The sequence below is a fragment of the Crinia signifera genome, chromosome 5 (genome assembly GCF_055691185.1).
Source record: "Crinia signifera chromosome 5, ASM5569118v1, whole genome shotgun sequence".
Classification (NCBI taxonomy): Eukaryota; Metazoa; Chordata; class Amphibia; order Anura; family Myobatrachidae; genus Crinia; species Crinia signifera.
The window spans coordinates 220,824,503-220,841,950 of record NC_139221.1 but is presented as its reverse complement, the minus strand read 5'-3'; the positions used below and the strand labels follow the sequence as shown (position 1 = coordinate 220,841,950).

At 43.9% G+C, this 17,448-nt stretch overlaps 1 protein-coding gene across 1 annotated transcript; it reads right to left on the bottom strand.

Moving 5' to 3' along the window:
• Window positions 1-1,036: 1,036 nt before the first annotated feature.
• Window positions 1,037-17,431, bottom strand: KIAA1143 (KIAA1143 ortholog). Its single transcript, XM_083188563.1, has 4 exons — window positions 17,273-17,431; window positions 12,086-12,195; window positions 5,961-6,105; window positions 1,037-2,220 (listed from the first exon to the last, which is right to left on the bottom strand). Exons 2-4 carry the CDS (start codon window positions 12,191-12,193, stop codon window positions 2,015-2,017), a joined length of 459 nt encoding a protein of 152 aa, XP_083044689.1. The 5' UTR covers window positions 12,194-12,195; window positions 17,273-17,431; the 3' UTR covers window positions 1,037-2,014.
• Between the last annotated feature and the right edge of the window lie 17 nt (window positions 17,432-17,448).

Below are 17,448 nucleotides of genomic sequence, written 5' to 3'. Positions count from 1 at the left end.
TAGGGCAGAGAGAGATAAAAAGAGTTGAGAGGTGGAGTGGATTGAGTTGAGAGAAAAAGAGCGGAGGCAGGATGAAAGAGAGAGCAGGGGAGATTGAGCAGGATAGGAGCCCCGCCCGGAGATTGAGCAGGAATAGGGTCCGCCCCCCCCCCCAGTATAGATGATACAGTGTTCCTCCCACTTCACCCCACTTCCCGGGAAAAGGTGCCTCTATGTTCCTCCCCAACTGCCCCAAGGCAAATGGCACTACGTACCTCTGGCAGCACTAGGGTTCCTCTCACCAGTGCTGGGCTACCACCGGGTTGCCACACCGGGTGTCTCCACACCACACTGTCTCCTGCCATCAGCCCCTGCAGCTGAACAGGTCTTGTATTTTGAGCCAAAGCTGCCACTGGCTGGTCAGTAGTTCAATGTTGAGCCGTAGGCCTGTGGCTCCACCCCCACACCATCCAGTGTCTGACATTACACAGGAAATCCCGGCCAGCCACCCCCCTGATGCAAACAAGGTGTCGTCAGCGGCGCCACTTGCTGTAACGCAATGACAACCAGCTCTGCCAGATAGGCTGCTTGTCATTGGGCACCAGTAGGGGGCAGCGGGCCAGACAGAATTGGTTTGCGGGCCGTATGTTGACCACCCCTAGTCTATGCAGACAGACGCCATGTTTTTGTATGCTTAGATTTGCAGCTGACATCAGATACACACCATGAAAATGGCAATGAGACAACTGTGTTTTTACAACCACTCCCTGCTAACACCATGTTAACACCCCAAAATGGTCACTTCCTGTCAATCACTTTGCAGAGGCATCCTTATTGTGTGCTGGCATGCTGCAGTACCTTGATACATGTGCAATGCAGATAAATCGCTCAGTTCTGTGAATATTGGCTTTGCATCCATTTCTCAATCAGGCCCTATATACGGTATTCTGTCTATAAAATGTTCCAACAGATTTAAAGCAGACAGCTAAATATATATAATAATCTACGAAGTCCTCTGTACTAAACTACTTACACAATAATCACATAGGGAAGAGGGTTTTAGAGAAAAGATTGAGTTTATTCATTATGTTTGTTACTGGCTGCTATTAGCCAGAGAACAGCATGCCATCAAGGGTACAATTATCACTTCATTTATATACACAAAATGCATCTCAAATGCAGAAAAGAGAATACAAAACAAAAGAAAATTAACTCCATTCAACTTTACACAGAGCGGTTTAAATAGATGTAGACAAACTGAAAATAATGAAACCTATTTCTTTAAAGATCCATTTAAGAAACATGTAAAGAAAAGTTATGTTTCGTTAAGAGGCAATTTACCAGTATATCTGCTGTACTGAGCTTCAGCTAACATGAAAGTTTATAACTTAATGTCACCTTCAGAGGTGACAGTGATTTACAGTAGCCACTTCGAACATGTGATGGACTTGACACGTGTAAACCGTTATACCAATTCATACCACCTACCCAGCATTTTTGAGTACAGGGTTATTTTCCTGGTGCAGTCTGACCCGAATTCACACCAGAAGCAAATTACCAGGTTTAAAGCTTTGCAACCTGAGAATTTGCTGAAAAACGCGGGTTTTTCAACAAATTCCCAGATTGCAAAGCTTTAACCTGGTAATTTGCTTCTGGTGTGAATGGGGTAGAATTAGTTTCTCGTTTAAGGAAAGAAAAAAAAACACAGACATGGCTCCAACAACATATCAAACTATTTTTTCATTGCATTTTTTTTTTACACTTCCTCTAGCTGAATGCATTACAAATGTAGCTCCGAATTAAATAACTTGTATTTATATTTCAAGGTGAGCCTATAGTCCACTTATAATAACAACAGGTCATAGGAAATAAACACTCCAATAGTATAAAAAAAAATATTATTATATATAAAAAAAATGTACTGCAGAATTGAATACGTCATTTGTGGTTTCAGCAGAGTACATGGAAGTACAGTAGCAGTATAGGTCCCAGTAATTTAATAAAACTAAAATCCAGTAGTCTTGAAGGCCACTGTCTAATCTTCATCTTCTTCATCAAAAGAGAGTAAACTACTGTTCTTCACTTGTTTTTGGCTGGATTTGACAGATGATGGATCTGTGGTTTCTTCTGGTTTCTTTTTCTTACTGGAAGCTGCATTTATACCTGAAAACTTGTCCCCAGTGGATCGTTTTACTGGCTTTCTAAACATGATCTTTCCATCAGCAGGTACTGGTTTCTCATCTATACAAATAATAAAGATGAATTAAGTTATGTGGAGCTGGTATTCGTTTCAGCAGCTTAAATGCTTCTTATACCGCTTTCACATTGCAAATGCTGGGTCATGCCTGGGATTTGGACACGGGTTCGTCCTGGGAGAGCGACACGGCATTTGCAAGGTGAAGCTCCCTCAGGGTAGCTGATGGGATGTTAGGATGATATCCTAAAACGGGTCTACGCTAATGTGTGAGCTACCCGTTGATAGAGTTAACGGTAGTAAAATGGGCTAAAAAGCAAGGTTTACTAGGCGCTTGTTGGTATAAGAATAGATAAAGTTCTGAGGGGTATTTAGTAGAGATAAAGTATGAATAGGGAAGGCAGATACAAATGAAGCGATAAAGAAATAGTTCAAAATAAATAAATAAATAAAAAATGAAAGTAAGAAAGAAGGGTAGCTGATGTCATCGGGAGGGCGGGGCTGCGGCGCATCACCGGGGGTGGGGGAGGAGGCAGCACTAGGAGCTGATTCTGCCTCCTCCCTATAGTGTGAACAGGACCTGGGTTGCTCAACTAATCACACTGCCCAGCAATCCGGTCCCCATCCGGTTAAAACCCGGGTCAGATTGCCGGGTTGCTGGACCCAGGATTTTTCAAAAGGCCCTTTCACACTGAGCAGGGTTTGTGCTGTGTGAAAGGGGTATTAGTGAGCAGCAATTGAGTGCAGTAGGCATCCTGGTATGACAGTTTCTAATTCCATAACAGGCCATGTAAGTTTGGAAATGGCTTCCAAGGATTTGCTGCCATCTAATTTCAAGGCTGCAACCGCAAGCTAAAAACAGACTAAATTTCAGACTTTCCAACTGTAATGAAGTCTCCAAATAATTAAATATGCAAATACGTTTGAAAATAAAATATTTTACATAAACTATTGAAAATACAAATACAGTAAAACATTAAAGGCCAAGAGGTGAGCAGACTAAGGGTAAGTGAGCTCCGCAAACATCCTGCATGTGGGCTCTGGGCACCCTAAACTATACTCATCACTCTCCCTCGGTGAAAGCCCTGACCCCTGCATCTGTTACACTGCCCGATACCTGCGTGGGGTGCCTGGTGGAGCTGCGATCGCTCTCCTGGCGCGGTGCATGCTGATCCTGTCTCTGCTCATGCCATCTGGAAAATCCTGACCGGTGGAGCATCTGCACCACCCGCCGGCCGTCTGCCGGCTGTCTGGGACCTCTCTGCGGCACTTCACGGAGTACAGCCCTGCTTCATCTGCTGACAGCCTGCTGCTGGGGGTCTGAGTGAGCGTTCCGGGAGGCACTGTCTGCCTGGGCTGCGTTATCCAGGCTGTTGCATTGGTTGCCATCTTGGGGCTCTTTTATGAGTAGTGACATTCCTGGGTGAAATACAACCTGCTACACAACACATACTCCCCCCTGCTATACCTATATTGCTGGATTTCCGGAGGGTGCAGACCTCCGGCTGTTCTGATTACACTATTGGATAAGGGATCAGAATTTAAGTTATATCCTTGTTTGTGTGGAGCGCCCCGGGAGTGAGCAGGGACAGCACACGGTTTGTATTGCAGACATAGCTACATCATATCCTTCATATATCCTACATATAAGACGGTTACCATATGCACTCCTGCTCTTTATACTTACCACCTACCCGAATGGCGCCGTCGGGAACTATATTTTCATAACTCTTTCAACAGGTGTGCTTGATACTATGCTCATGTTGTACTATATTACAAATTTGATGTATACCAATTACTTTTTGACGTGTCTGCCTGTTTGGGTGTATTGTTACTTTGAAAAAATCATTAAAAACTACTCAATAAAAAAAAAAAAAAGGGCCTGATTTTGAGGCATCAACATTACAACGAATTACGGTTTGCACTAAAAACCTCAAGTAGTAGAGCGCAGTACATCTACATGTATTCTGATTTTGAGGAAGCACACTGATAGGAATAGCATATCTTAAGTGAAAAGCTCCGCACATACCCATAACCCTGCCGTGCAGATTTCAGCGATACAGCTATGTACGCGGGTATGTGCCTGAATAAGTGGGGCTGGGGTATTTTAATGTAGACAGTTTATAGAAGAGATGTGCAGGTTTGGCTTTACTCAGATCTCAAAGCTGGATCTTATCGGCTATCGGCTGTCACATGTTGGCTCCAAAACATGTGAGAGTTGGATAGCCAATAAGGTTCCGCTTTGACATCCGAGTAAATCTGAACCTGCACCTCTAGTATACAGTATAGAAATGTTCGTTCAGGTGGAGACAGGTACAAAAAGACTAATTTCGGCATTATTCAGGAATATATTGGGAGATTCAAAGTCTCAGTTCACCCTTTTGTCTTAGAAACTGTGCAGGAAATGGGAATAATGAATACACCAGTAAGGTCTGGGTGAGAGGTGGGCTATCTTTTAGGGTATGTCTTTTAGGGTATTCAGTTTTCCCATTTCCTGCAGTTTTTGAAACATTAGGGTGAACTGCAACTTTTCAATCAACCTGTATTATGACTTTTTTCATGCAAAATATTGTTAGTTACAAAATTAGAGACTTTTCAGCAGTTGGCTTAACTACATCTTGATACACGGAGCTCAGCCAAAATCGCCAGGGCAGAGTCCCGTGTATACACGACATTAGTGTGTGTATATAGGGGGCCAAGTGGTTGTTATCGGACATCAAAATCTGGTATAATCTAATGTACAACCTGAAAGCGTTAAGGGGCCTACACACAGGGAGATGAGCGTTCTGAGCAATGCTAGATCACTCAGCACACAGCGCTGCACAACCGAGTGATCTGTCAGGGCCAGTGTTCTCCATGAGAAGACTCACAGGGAACACTAGCCCTGACACCGGTGATTATAGATTTATCCAGGATGCTGAATATGGGGCGATAGCAACGCACGTGGCTGCACATTGCTATTGCTATGCCTCTACACACGGAGCAATGTAGGGGCATTTTCTAATCGATTTAAGCAGGAGTCGCTGAGGAATCACTATATGTGTAGGCCCCATAAGTTTATATTATGACACACTGGGGTTTACAAATGGGTAAGTATACCAGAACCAGTTAAAAAATATGTAATTCTGCTATAGCTGTTTATGTGGTTACACTGTTTTAGGTTAGGTCATTTTTCTTTGGAGCAGAAACTCTTTATATCCCACAATGCGGCTGAGGAACTTTTCCACAAGATTACACTCCAGAGCACAGATTTGCTGACACATGGGGTTTGCCTAATGAACATCATCATAGGAATTATTTAGACCATCAAGGAAATGTGTGTCACATTATTTGATTAATTTTTATACATTGATATATTCTGCTTAATGATGCTAAGGACGAGCGGATAACTAACTTAACAGCCATATTCTGCTCATGCAGTTAAAATACAACCTAATGTGATACATTAAGTGTTATTTCATTTTTTATTTTTTTTTACTTACAACTGAGTAGACCAATAGATTACTTTAAAAAACTCTCCTTCCACTATTATCCATTTGCTTTGTAAGCTTGTATGTTATGCTCTGTTATATTAAAGTACTGTGTGTCCATAAATATGCCTTGAATACTCGGACATTAGGTCATAAATGTACAGATTTGAAATATTTAACAAGTCTCTGACAAAAGTATATGGATAACCTACTCCAAGACATGTCTGATGGTATGACATATAAAGCCGCACTTGAGCCTTAAGGAGACATAGCTAATGGCATTGACCTCCCAAGGGAAGAACAGCTAATTTACAAACCTTCTGTACTTCCTTTGATTTGTTGTTTAATTTTTAAAACCTCATCTTCTGAAAGGTCACCCTTCTTAAGCACTACGACCTGCGGCTGTTCATCCTCCTTATCACTGCCATCACTGTCATCTGCTGTAGCAGGAAGCTCCTGTCGCTGAAGGGGCAAAACATTGAAGCATAACTCAGTAAAGGTTACCAAATAATTCTGCTAGTCCCTGTGAGGGAAAACATATAAACATTTTAAAAATTATACTATCAAGCTGGGGAGGGGTAACCCCCCCCCCCCCCCCCCCCCACCAAAAAAAAGGGGTTATTGTGGCCTAAATGTCCACGTGTTTTTTTAAAATGGTTATAGATGTTTCTAATATCTTGCTGTTGTTTACTTTCCAGTATTTTCAGACCTAAGTTACCGATAGAAAAAAATATTTGTGTGACTGCAGCTTATAAACTTACAAGATACTAGTGATAGATCTGATAACCCTCATGGCCACATATTCACCTGCTAGTGACTATTAATTCATAGGGGACATTTTCATGGATGTTCACTCAGGTCAGAATGCCTACATGTAGTCTATGTATAGTAAAAGGTTTACTTCAAAAAAAAAAAAAAAAACTGCAAAACTGCCGCCTTAAGTTCCGTACACACGGAGCAATAGATTGCTCAGGAATATATTGCACTGTGTCCCATTTTCATCAGTGACCAGAGATGCTCCTCCAACCAGCGACCACCCCAGGGCTGGTCGCGGGAGTGCGCTCCCGGCGACAGTTGCGCTGTACAACGTGGATATGGTCGCTTAGCGACCATATCCCTGGCGGTATGGGCTACAATCGCCCCATGTGTACAGGGCTTTACAGTACTAGGAATTTTACTAATGGGTCCTACACACAATGTGTGTGTATGGTGACCTAGCTATGCTAGGTCAGGCAGTGCTGTGCCGCTGTCGCTCTGCACACAGAGCCGACAGCCAACACACAGAGTGAGTTGTCAGCGCTGTGTGCTGAACGGGCTTACAGCGCCAGTATTCTCCGGTGGTTGCTTAGAAAATGCCTTAATATCGTCATGTGTGTAGGGCCTATTACAGTTGTGTTTGATAGCCAGTGATTTTCATATTTAAAATCAAACTTAAATATAAGAAAATCCAGTGGTAGTATCTCAACCTACAAACACTAGTAGTCATTCAATTAAATGCAAGATTTTGACAGTCAAACGATCTTCGGACCCCGCACAATCCCTTGGGATAGGTTTTTTTGGTACCGATTTTGATGGTATCCATCGGGTCGGAAAAATTGCGTCGATCGCATGCCAACTAAAATCGCAGGCGATGCGATCGACCCGATTTTTACATTGGAATCAATATAAAATGGTCCCTGAGACCCGATTTTACATTGATTTCAATGTAAAAAGCCCCAAAACCCCCCATTTTAATACCAAACCCCCCAAATGTTTTAAATGCCCCCCCCCCATTGTTAACGCCACCCCACTATTGACGCCAACTTGCGAGGGGCGGTGGTACGCGTCCTCCGACCTTTTCATACCCCTACTATCCACGTCGGCGTGGAGTTGAATTTATAAAGTGTGGCAAGCGCAGCGAGCCACCAAGCCCAAAGCGCGGCGAGCGGACGCGGATACCTTCACAGGTATTCGCGTCCCCTCGCGGGCTTCACAGGTATCCGCGTCCGCTCGCCACGCTTTGGGCTCGGTGGCTCGCTGCCCTCGCCACACTTTATAAAATCAACTCCACGCCGACGTGGATAGTATGAAAAGGTCGGAGGACGCATACTGCCGCTGCCGCTCGCCACGCTTCGGGTTGGCGTTAATAGTGGGGGGGGGGGGGCATTAAACATACTTTTTAACCATGTTCAATGTGAAATGGGCCATATTGGCCCATTTCACATTGTCACATATGTAAAATCGGGTTGATCTCATTGATTTTCACTTTAAAAATAATTTAACATTGTTCCCTATGGGAAAATCGCGTTGATCGCGTCGGTCGCATCGCGGCCCCTTATTAGGGGCCAGGATGGACGCGATCAACACGATTTTGTCTTTCACCGGCAAATTAGCTGGTGATTGACATAAAATCGGGTCCATTGCGTTGATTGTATGCCTTAAGTGCCTTAAACTTAAGGCATACAATCAACGAGATGGGCGCCGTGCTAGGAAGTAAGTACCTTTTTTTTTTTCTTCTTTCAAATCAGCATGCAGCCCATCCACAGGCAGCTGATGCTGTGTGTGGGGAGGGGGTGCAGGGTGAGTGGTAATGTAGTGCAATGTGTGCGTAGGGCAAGCTGTAGTGTAGGGTAGTGTGTTTGGGGAGGGGTGCAGGATGAGTAGTAGTGTAGTGCTGTACAGAGGGGGTGCAATGTGTGCAGTAGTGTGCAAGTAGGGTGCAGGGTGAGTGGTAGTTACTGTTGATTCTAACACCCTGCCCCTTTCAAAAACCATGTAGTTCCTCTTTCCTGGCTGGAGTTTTGCTCTTTACGTTGGTGCTTCTAGTACACTCTTGTCTATACTTCAGCACTGAAATACAGATCAGTATGTTATAGAAGCAGTGTAGCAGAGAGTGACACCCCAGGTAGGAAACAGGAACTACATGGGTTTTGAAAGGTGCAGGATGATACAATGAACAAAAGTAGTGAAGCGCAGCGTGTGGTGAGGGGGTGCAGGATGAGCGGTAGTGTAGTGTTTTGAAACATGTGCGGGGAGGTGATGCTGTGTTAGTGGTAGTGTGGTGTAATGTGTACAGGATGAGCAGTAGCGCAGTGCAGTGTATGGAGGGAAGGAAGGGGATGCAGGTTGAGCAATTGTGCATTGTGTGTGGTGAGGGCATGCAGGTTGAGCAATTGTGCAGTGCGTTCGGGGAGAGATGTAGGGTGCGTGGCAGTGTAGTATGGGGAGGGGGTGCAGGGTGAGTGGTAGCTTAGTGTGTGGGGTGGGTTACATAGAAACATAGAATTTGACGGCAGATAAGAACCACTTGGCCCATCTAGTCTGCCCCTTTTTTTAAACATGTTGGGGGAAATTTACTAAAGGAAATTTGTAAAAAAATAGGTGTATTTGTATTCTGAAAGTCACTTATTTTTTACATTTACTATCCCGAAAATACAGCAATTCGTATTCGTATTGATAGCACATCATTACGAATACGAATTGCCGTATTTTCGGCATAGTAAATGTCAAAAATAAGTGTATTTCTGGATACAAATACACCTATTTTTTTTACAAATTTCCTTTAGTAAATTTCCCCCGTTACCTCAAACCATATTTGATCCTTATTTTTTTGTAAGGATATCAATACGCTTATCCCAAGGATGTTTAAATTGTACTACTGTATTTGCGTCTACCACCTCTGATGGTAGGCTATTCCACTTATCTACTACTCTTTCTGTGAAAAAATTCTTCCTCACATTTCCCCTGAATCTTCCTCCCTCTAGTTTCAGTGCATGTCCTCGTGTTCTGTTGCTCCTCTTCCTGTGAAGAATGTCTCCCACCTGTACCTTGTTAAAACCCTTGATATATTTGAAAGTTTCTATCATGTCCCCCCTTTCCCTTCTCTGCTCTAAAGTATACATATTAAGATCTTTTAGTCTTTCCTGGTACGTTTTGTGATGTAGGCCATGCACCATTTTAGTTGCTCTTCTTTGTACAGTCTCTAATGTATTTATATCCTTCTGGAGATATGGCCTCCAGAACTGAACACAATACTCTAGGGGCCAGATTTACTAAGCTTCAAAAGTGATAAAATGGAGAGTGAGAAACAGCCAGCCAATCAGCTCCGACCTGCCATGCCACAGACTGTGTTTGAAAAATGTCAGGCAGGAGCTGATTGGCTGGTTGTTTATCACTCTCTATTTTATCACTTTTGAAGCTTAGTACATCTGACCCTATGTGAGGTCGTACCAATGACCTATACAGTGGCATTATTACTTCTTTCTTTCTACTGCGGATACCTCTCCCTAGGCAACCAAGCATCTGACTTGCCTTCTTCATTGCCTACCTGCTTTTAAGTCCCCTGAAATAGTGACACCTAGATCCCTCTCTTCCTCAGTAGTTTCCATTATAGTGCCATTTATACTATATTGAGTCTTTAGATTTTTGCAACCCAAGTGCATGATTTTGCATTTTTGGGCATTAAACTGTAGTTGACATTCTCTTGACCATTTCTCTAATCTACCTAGATCCTCAATCATTTGTTTTACCCCTCCTGGTGTGCCTACCCTGTTGCATACCTTTGTGTCATCTGCAAAAAGGCACATTTTACCCTCAATTCCATTTGCAATATCACCAAGTACAGATCCCTGGGATACTCCACTTGTAACCTTTCCCTCCTTTGACTGTACTCCGTTTACTACAACTCTCTGTTTTCTGTCATGCAACCACGCTCTTATCCATTCAACTATCTTAGAATCCAATCACAAGCTTTCAAGTTTATTTAACAGTCTGCGATGTGGGACAGTGTCAAAAGCTTTACTTAAGTCTAGATAAGCTACATATACAGCCCCACCTTGATCTATTACTTTAGTCATCCAGTCAAAAAAGTCAATAAGATTTGTTTGACATGATCTTCCCCCAGTAAACCCATGCTGTTTTGGATCCTGTAAATTGCTGTTTTTGAGATATTCTACAACTCTTGGTTTTAAGAGTGTTTCCATCAATTTCCCTACCATTGATGTAAGGCTCACTGGTCGATAGTTGCTTACCTCTTCCTAGCTTCCACTTTTGTGCAGTGGGACTACATTCGCTGTTTTCCAGTCCTCTGTGTCTGGTTGAATAATTCTGTTATTGCTTTTACCAGCTCCCCTTTAAGCTCTTTAGGGTTTGCAGGGTGAACTGAAGTGTAATGCAGTGTGTGGGGAAGGGGTTTAGGATGAGCTGTAGTGTGTGCGGGGTGACAGTGTGTGTGGGGAGGTAGAGCAAGGTGAGCAATCATGTAGTGCATGCAGGGAGGGGGTGAAGGGTGAGCAGTAGTGTAGTGTGTGTGTGGGGAAGGGGTGCAGGGTGAGCAGTAGAGCAGTATAGTGCTTAATCAGTTATTAGGGGGCTCCAAAGTACGTACCAACAATTGTTCCTTAAGATATGGATTTTTTTTTTTTAAACGGAAAAAAAACCTCAGAAACAAAACTAGTACTGCATGAAATAAAATAAAACATTTGCACCCAACTGAATAACACAATTCTTGCACCTGTGATAAATACCCTATGATGTGATAGATTTGGAAAATTTGCTCCCATTGAACATGGCTGTAGAAGACACTGGAACACTCTCAATGTATACGGATAGCAAACAAAGATGAATTCAAGTGTAAAGGCCCCCTTACATTTGTCCGACTTGTCATAGTCCCGATTGTCCCAGCAGCTCCCCGGGAGGGATCACATGCGATGGCACTTCAAGTGCCAAGTTTTGCATGTGATAAATCGCATGCAACTCCCGGGGAGCTGCAGGGACAATGGGAGCGGGGGACAGCAGCGGGGAGGGGGGCGGAGGGAGCAGGGCAAGAAGCCGCTGGGCAAGGAGCGGGGGGGCGGCGCAGAGTACAAGGGAGCCGGGCAGGAGAAGACGATGCAGCAGCAGCGCAAGCAGCAGAACACTTCCAAAAAAAGAAAAAGCCCATAAAAAAGCATAGGAAGCCATTGATTGGTCATTGAGAGGTCTCAGCCAATCGCTGATTGGCTGAGAGAGGTCTCAACCAATGAATGGCTTCCTATGTGTTTGTATGGGCTTTTCTTTTTTTGGAAGTGCTCTGCTGCTGCGTCTTCTCCTGCACGGCTCCCTGGTACTCTGCGCTGCTCCCGCTGATGGCAGCGGCTTCTTGCCCGGCTCTCTGCGCCTGATCCCTCCGCCCGGCTCTGGTAGGTCCCCCGTTGCAGGGGAGCACGGCTCCGGGCAGCACATAAGATTTAGCAAATCTTATGTGCAGCCCGTCCGACCTCCCGACTCCGATGCGCACAGGGCCGCGCATCGGGTCGGAGGGGATGTCTCCATATACGATTTGGGACGATTTCACGGCCCGATTCATCCGAATCGGGCAAAATCTTGCCCAAATCGCATAATGTAAGGGCGCCTTAAGTGTGCTTGTATTTTTGTAGAAAATACAAATAAATAAATAAATATAGATAGATAGACGCATTTATACCTTGGTATCTACAGTTGGACCTTCTTTGTAGCCAACATCCTTCTTGAATTTTCTGAGGAAAGAGGGCTCTGCAGGCTTCACATATGATACTGGATTCCTTTTACTCATGGCTGAAAAGGAAGTAAAGGTATTGGATCTAGTGCCAAATTTATATTGATAAGTAAAAAAAAAAAAGAAAGCAAAACCATGTTACACTTCAGGTGGGACAGAAGTAACATGTGTGGGTGGGCAATATATTTTTCCTTGCAGGGTGCATGTAGCCTACAAAGAGGTATATTCATTCAATGCCCTGATGGCGAGCTATAACGGGAAGCAGTGCCGATAGCTGGTCGTCAGTATTCAAATCACCCCCCTGCCACTCGTAGTTTCCACCTTGCCTGCTCCTTGAGGCGAGGTGGAAACAGCACGGCTCACCACAAAATGCGCCTGACTCGCTGTATTTGCAGCAAACCTCGTCGCTTAAGGGAAATCCTCCAACGGCGAGGATTTCCCCTGAAAGTTGAACATGGCGAGCGGCTGGCGAAGGACTTTGACGGCGAGGGTGGCTTGTTTTTGGCGATCCTCGCCAAAAGCAAGCCATATTCGCCACACAAACCCTCTTGCCAGCGGCATTGAATAATAGTGGAAATCATTATTTGTAAACTGCAATTTAAGGTGGTTACATAGCTAAAGATAGAGAGGAAATATGAAAAATAATAGCATTCTGTGAAAAAGGGTAAGGTTGGTATTTAAATAAACATGTTTCTAGGACCCATAACAAAGAATGACTTAAAGCCCCATTCATTAGTGTGAGGTATCGCATGTGGTACCACGCATGCAAAACCCCACCAACTCATCTGGCAGCTCCAGGGCAGCTGGTTTGCATACAATGTATCATATGCGATACCAGTCACTGCAGGGTTTGATAGATCCTTGTGGCGGCCACTGAGATCTGTGATCACAGGAAAAGGACATGCCACTTGATGCGATCTGTCGCAACAATGTGGTAGAATCGCATGAAAAGTGCCCATACTGTATAGCACTAGTGATAGCGGCCATTAAGCGTAAAGACTTTGTTTATCTGTCCATTCTATCGGGAGGGAACAAATATCTGGTAATGGGTGCAAATTACAATCATCGGTACTTGTGTATTATCACGGCGCCCAACTTAACTACGTATGTCAGTGTAGGGATCACATCGCATGGTACCTGCTCAGTTTCCCGGCACCCCTGACCGCTGATTGCACTGCATGTGATTTTATCGCGTGCGATGTGATGCAATTTAGCACACCCCCACTATCCACGTCACCCCGAAGAGTGGCGAGCGCAGCGGTACACTTCCTCCCAACCGTTTCATACCCCCACTATCCACGTCGTGGTGCAGTTGATTTTATAAAGTGTGGCGAGTGCAGCGAGCCACCTTGCCCGAAGCATGGCAAGCGCAGCGAGCCCCGCGGATTACTTGACCTGTATTTCGCGGCCGCTTGCCATACTTTGGGCTCGCCACGCTTTATAAGATCAACTCCACGCCAACATGGATAGTGGGTGTATGAAAGCGTCGGAAAGACACATACCGCGTCCACTCGCCATGCTTCTGGGTGAAGTGGATAGTGGGGGTGTGCTAAATCGCATTGCATGCAATGCGATCTGCGGGCAGGGGTGCAGTGAAACTGAACAAGTACCATCACACCCAAATTGCATGCGATGTGAACTCACTACTCTGACACTATGTTATTTGCTTAATGGGTGTGATAATATACAAATACCCAATCATCTATTTGCTCCCAAACCCTGGAAAAGGAGCACAAACTATTGTTCACATAAATTTGTTACATTAAACAGATTTAACCAATATATGTGAATGACCATTTTCTGTTTTCCACTGGTTCCCAAAATGTGTGCCTAGACACTCTGGGGTACTGTGAGGCTTTTGCAGGGGTTCCCCGGGTTGGTGATCTAGGACCAACTCAATTATTTATTTATTGATTATTATTGTATTTAATTGTTAGGGATAGGCAAAACCAGAGCTAGTGGCTACAAATCATGTACACATTCCGATGCACAACTGTAAGGATGACAGATAGACACAATATAATTAATGTGATATTTTTTTCCCAAAATGTATCCAGAAAAACTTTTATCCTAGGAGGTGCCAAGAAAAAATTATAATAATCGAGGGTGCCATGATTCAAGTTTGGAAACCACTACATTACCAGATTTAGATAAATCTTTAGTTGTGTACCCAGTTGGTGCACAGCTTTATTCATTACCGTTTGACATATTTTACATGATTAATTATTTATTTCACTTGTGATGCTGAGATCTGTAACACATGCACTGTTCGTGTCCTTGGGGGCTGGTGTTGGCGATCACTGTTCCATACATTCTGCATAGCAATGAGATATAGGCGGTTATGTCATAGGTTCCCAAATTATGTAACGGATGGGATTCTGGCAAGTTACAGCTTCAATTGGACAGAAGGCACCTGCATCTAAGTTGTTAAAAAGTTGCACAGCTCATGCATCTCATGGTGTCAGGGTACAAAGCTGCAGGACTGATTGAGACGCATGGTCCCAGAAATTTACTAGGCAATGGTGTGCAATGGCTATTCAGACACACATATGTGCCATTTTGTTGGCATGTTAGGGTAGTGTCACTGAAGTGGATGCTCACTCACATTGCAGGTCATTTTGGAGAATCGGCATCTAGTGTAGCGCTTGTGCAAGTCTCAATTATGCGACCAATCTAAACATGCACCAAGTGGTATCTCAGCATCTAATAACACACAAAATTGGTCATACTTGCCTACTTTTGAAAACTTGTTTCAGCGAGATTATAGTTGGTAGTAGAATTTTGCAAAGCGTACCATTGAGGGGGCATGTCATGCTCCACTTAAAGGGCATGTCTAGTTCCATATACAGTATGGTTAGATTGTGATTGTGGCACCTAGAAACGTGGGTGTATACTGCTACATCTGACAGGAATCTTTTAAAATGACTTATATACAAATGTAGATGATCCCCAAAGCAGTTAGTAAGAGATACTATACTTAGTAAAGTGCTGGGAAATCGTGCAGATGATTCACTGTAAATGTATCTATATCTTATTCCATTTTTTTCCACAGAAATGTAACAGTGTAATGTGGGCTGGGTGAAATGAGGGAGATTGCTAGACTAATGAGGGAGATTGCAGCTATTTCAGGGAGTCTCCTGCAGAATGCTTTGGAATAAGTCCGTACGTGTTGTCTGTTTTCGGTCACTCAGATAGTGATAAGTATTTGCACAAAGTGTCTAGCACTACAGTTTGTAATCAGCATGTTTGACGGCCTGTGACAAATAAGCAAAGTGAAAACATCTCGGGTGAAATTTAATAGAATGAGAGATTCAGAAAGTGAGAGACTTGGTAAGACATCTCCAATTTTTGATTTAAAGCGGCAATCATTTACACTTCAAAATCAAACTGGTTTTGCGGTGTAAATGATTGCCGCTTTAAAAAAAACACGGAGATTTCTTACTAAATCTCTCACTTTCTGAAACTCTCATCCTATTAAATTTTGCCCATCATCTTGAAGGGACTAAGGCTGTGGTTCCCAAACTGTGTGCCTTGGGTTGGTGGACTAGGATCAATTCATATTATAAATGGGAAACGTAACAGGCAAAACCAGTGCTGGTGGCTGCCAATCATAACATATGTGGACAAACAGAAGATCATCCTGTCCCTCACCACAGAACATATAATTTTTTTCTGAAATTCTCAATAAGAAACATTTGGCCTAGGGGTGCATTGAAAAAATGTTGATGCTCTAGGGCGCCGTGATTCAAAAAAGTTTGGGAACTGCTGGACTAAGGGGTGATTCTATTCCGTGCGGATGATTTGCAAATCTGCTTAAAAGAATTCGCACCTCCATAGGTGTGCAAGTCATTTTAAACTAGTACGACCCAGCGAAGGGTGAGAGATCGGTTTAATTTGGGTGCTGTTTCCAGCACCTCACCTCACCTCTCCTCTCCTCTCCGACCCACCTGGATAGGCACCCCCTGGACATACAAGCTCCGTAATGACTGGAATTGATGAATGGAGCCTGTCCAACCCATTGTTATGCCTGGTTCCGATTTTTACCCATACCTCATCTTGAATATAACATTTATCCAATGCATATGGGGAGATGTATATACCATAGTGTCTAGTGCAGGCATTCCCAACCACGGTCCTCAAGGCACACCAACAGTGCCGGTTTTAGTGATATCCAGGCTTCAGCACAGATGGTTTAATCAGAATCCCTAAGATACTAATTAAGTCACCTGCGCTCAAGCCCGGATATCTACAAAACCTGCACTGTTGGTGTGCCTTGAGGACCGTGGTTGGGAATGCCTGGTCTAGTGGGATTTACCCATCTGCAACTTTATAACTCATTCTCATGGTTACCTCCGTGCAGCTAAATGTCCTACCTGGGGCATACAATCAGGGTAACACATGTGTAATAGGGGAGTCCAGAACTTGTGCAAATCACCTACGTGAATACTAGCATTGCGTGTACATCAGAATCAGGCCAATAAAGTGGTTGCCCATAGCAACTGATAACCTGTCACTTTATAGACTGACTGGTAGCTACGGCAACTTCTTCTGTCAAAGATTTGGTACATCTCCCTCTTATAGGGTTACCACCTCATCCCTTTAATGCTGGACACATTACACAGGTTCTGTGGCTGATTAAAACCAGGTGAAATTGAGTCTTGAAGTCAGCCAGCCAGCCAGCCACAGAACCTGTGTAACTAATGTGTCCAGAATGGGATGAGGTGGTGGTAACCCTACCCTCTTAAATAGATATTACAAAATATTAGATGATAGATCAGGGTTGCCTACTTGACCCTCTCCTTCAGGGAGAAAATGTTCTGTTCCTGGACTTCCCTGGTAATGTATGATTGCCATCACCTGTGGTGAGCTAGGTAATTGATAAGAAAAGTGTCTCACCACAGGTGCTGGCAATCATACATTACCAGGGAAGTCCAGGAACAGAGCATTTCTCCCTGAAGGAGAGGGGCAGGCAGGCAACCTTGTGATTGATAGATAGATAGATAGTAAACAGGTTATTCATAGCCAACAACCAGCAATGCGCCACTACCCAGAGCTTAGAGAGGTGTACTGAAAGCGTGCACAAAAGCAGAGAGTGCGCGGCACACAGATACCGGGAGATATAACATAATAACTTACCTTCTATATAATAACAACTACTCAGCTCATATGCCCACAATGCCTCGCGATGTTCCTACTAAGATGAGGACGGCGGCTCAGAGGGGTCATATCATACACAGCCATTTGCAGTCTATGGGCGGCCGTGAAAAAGATGGCCGACACAGCCTCAAAGCTTGTGTGCACTGTGCAGCGAT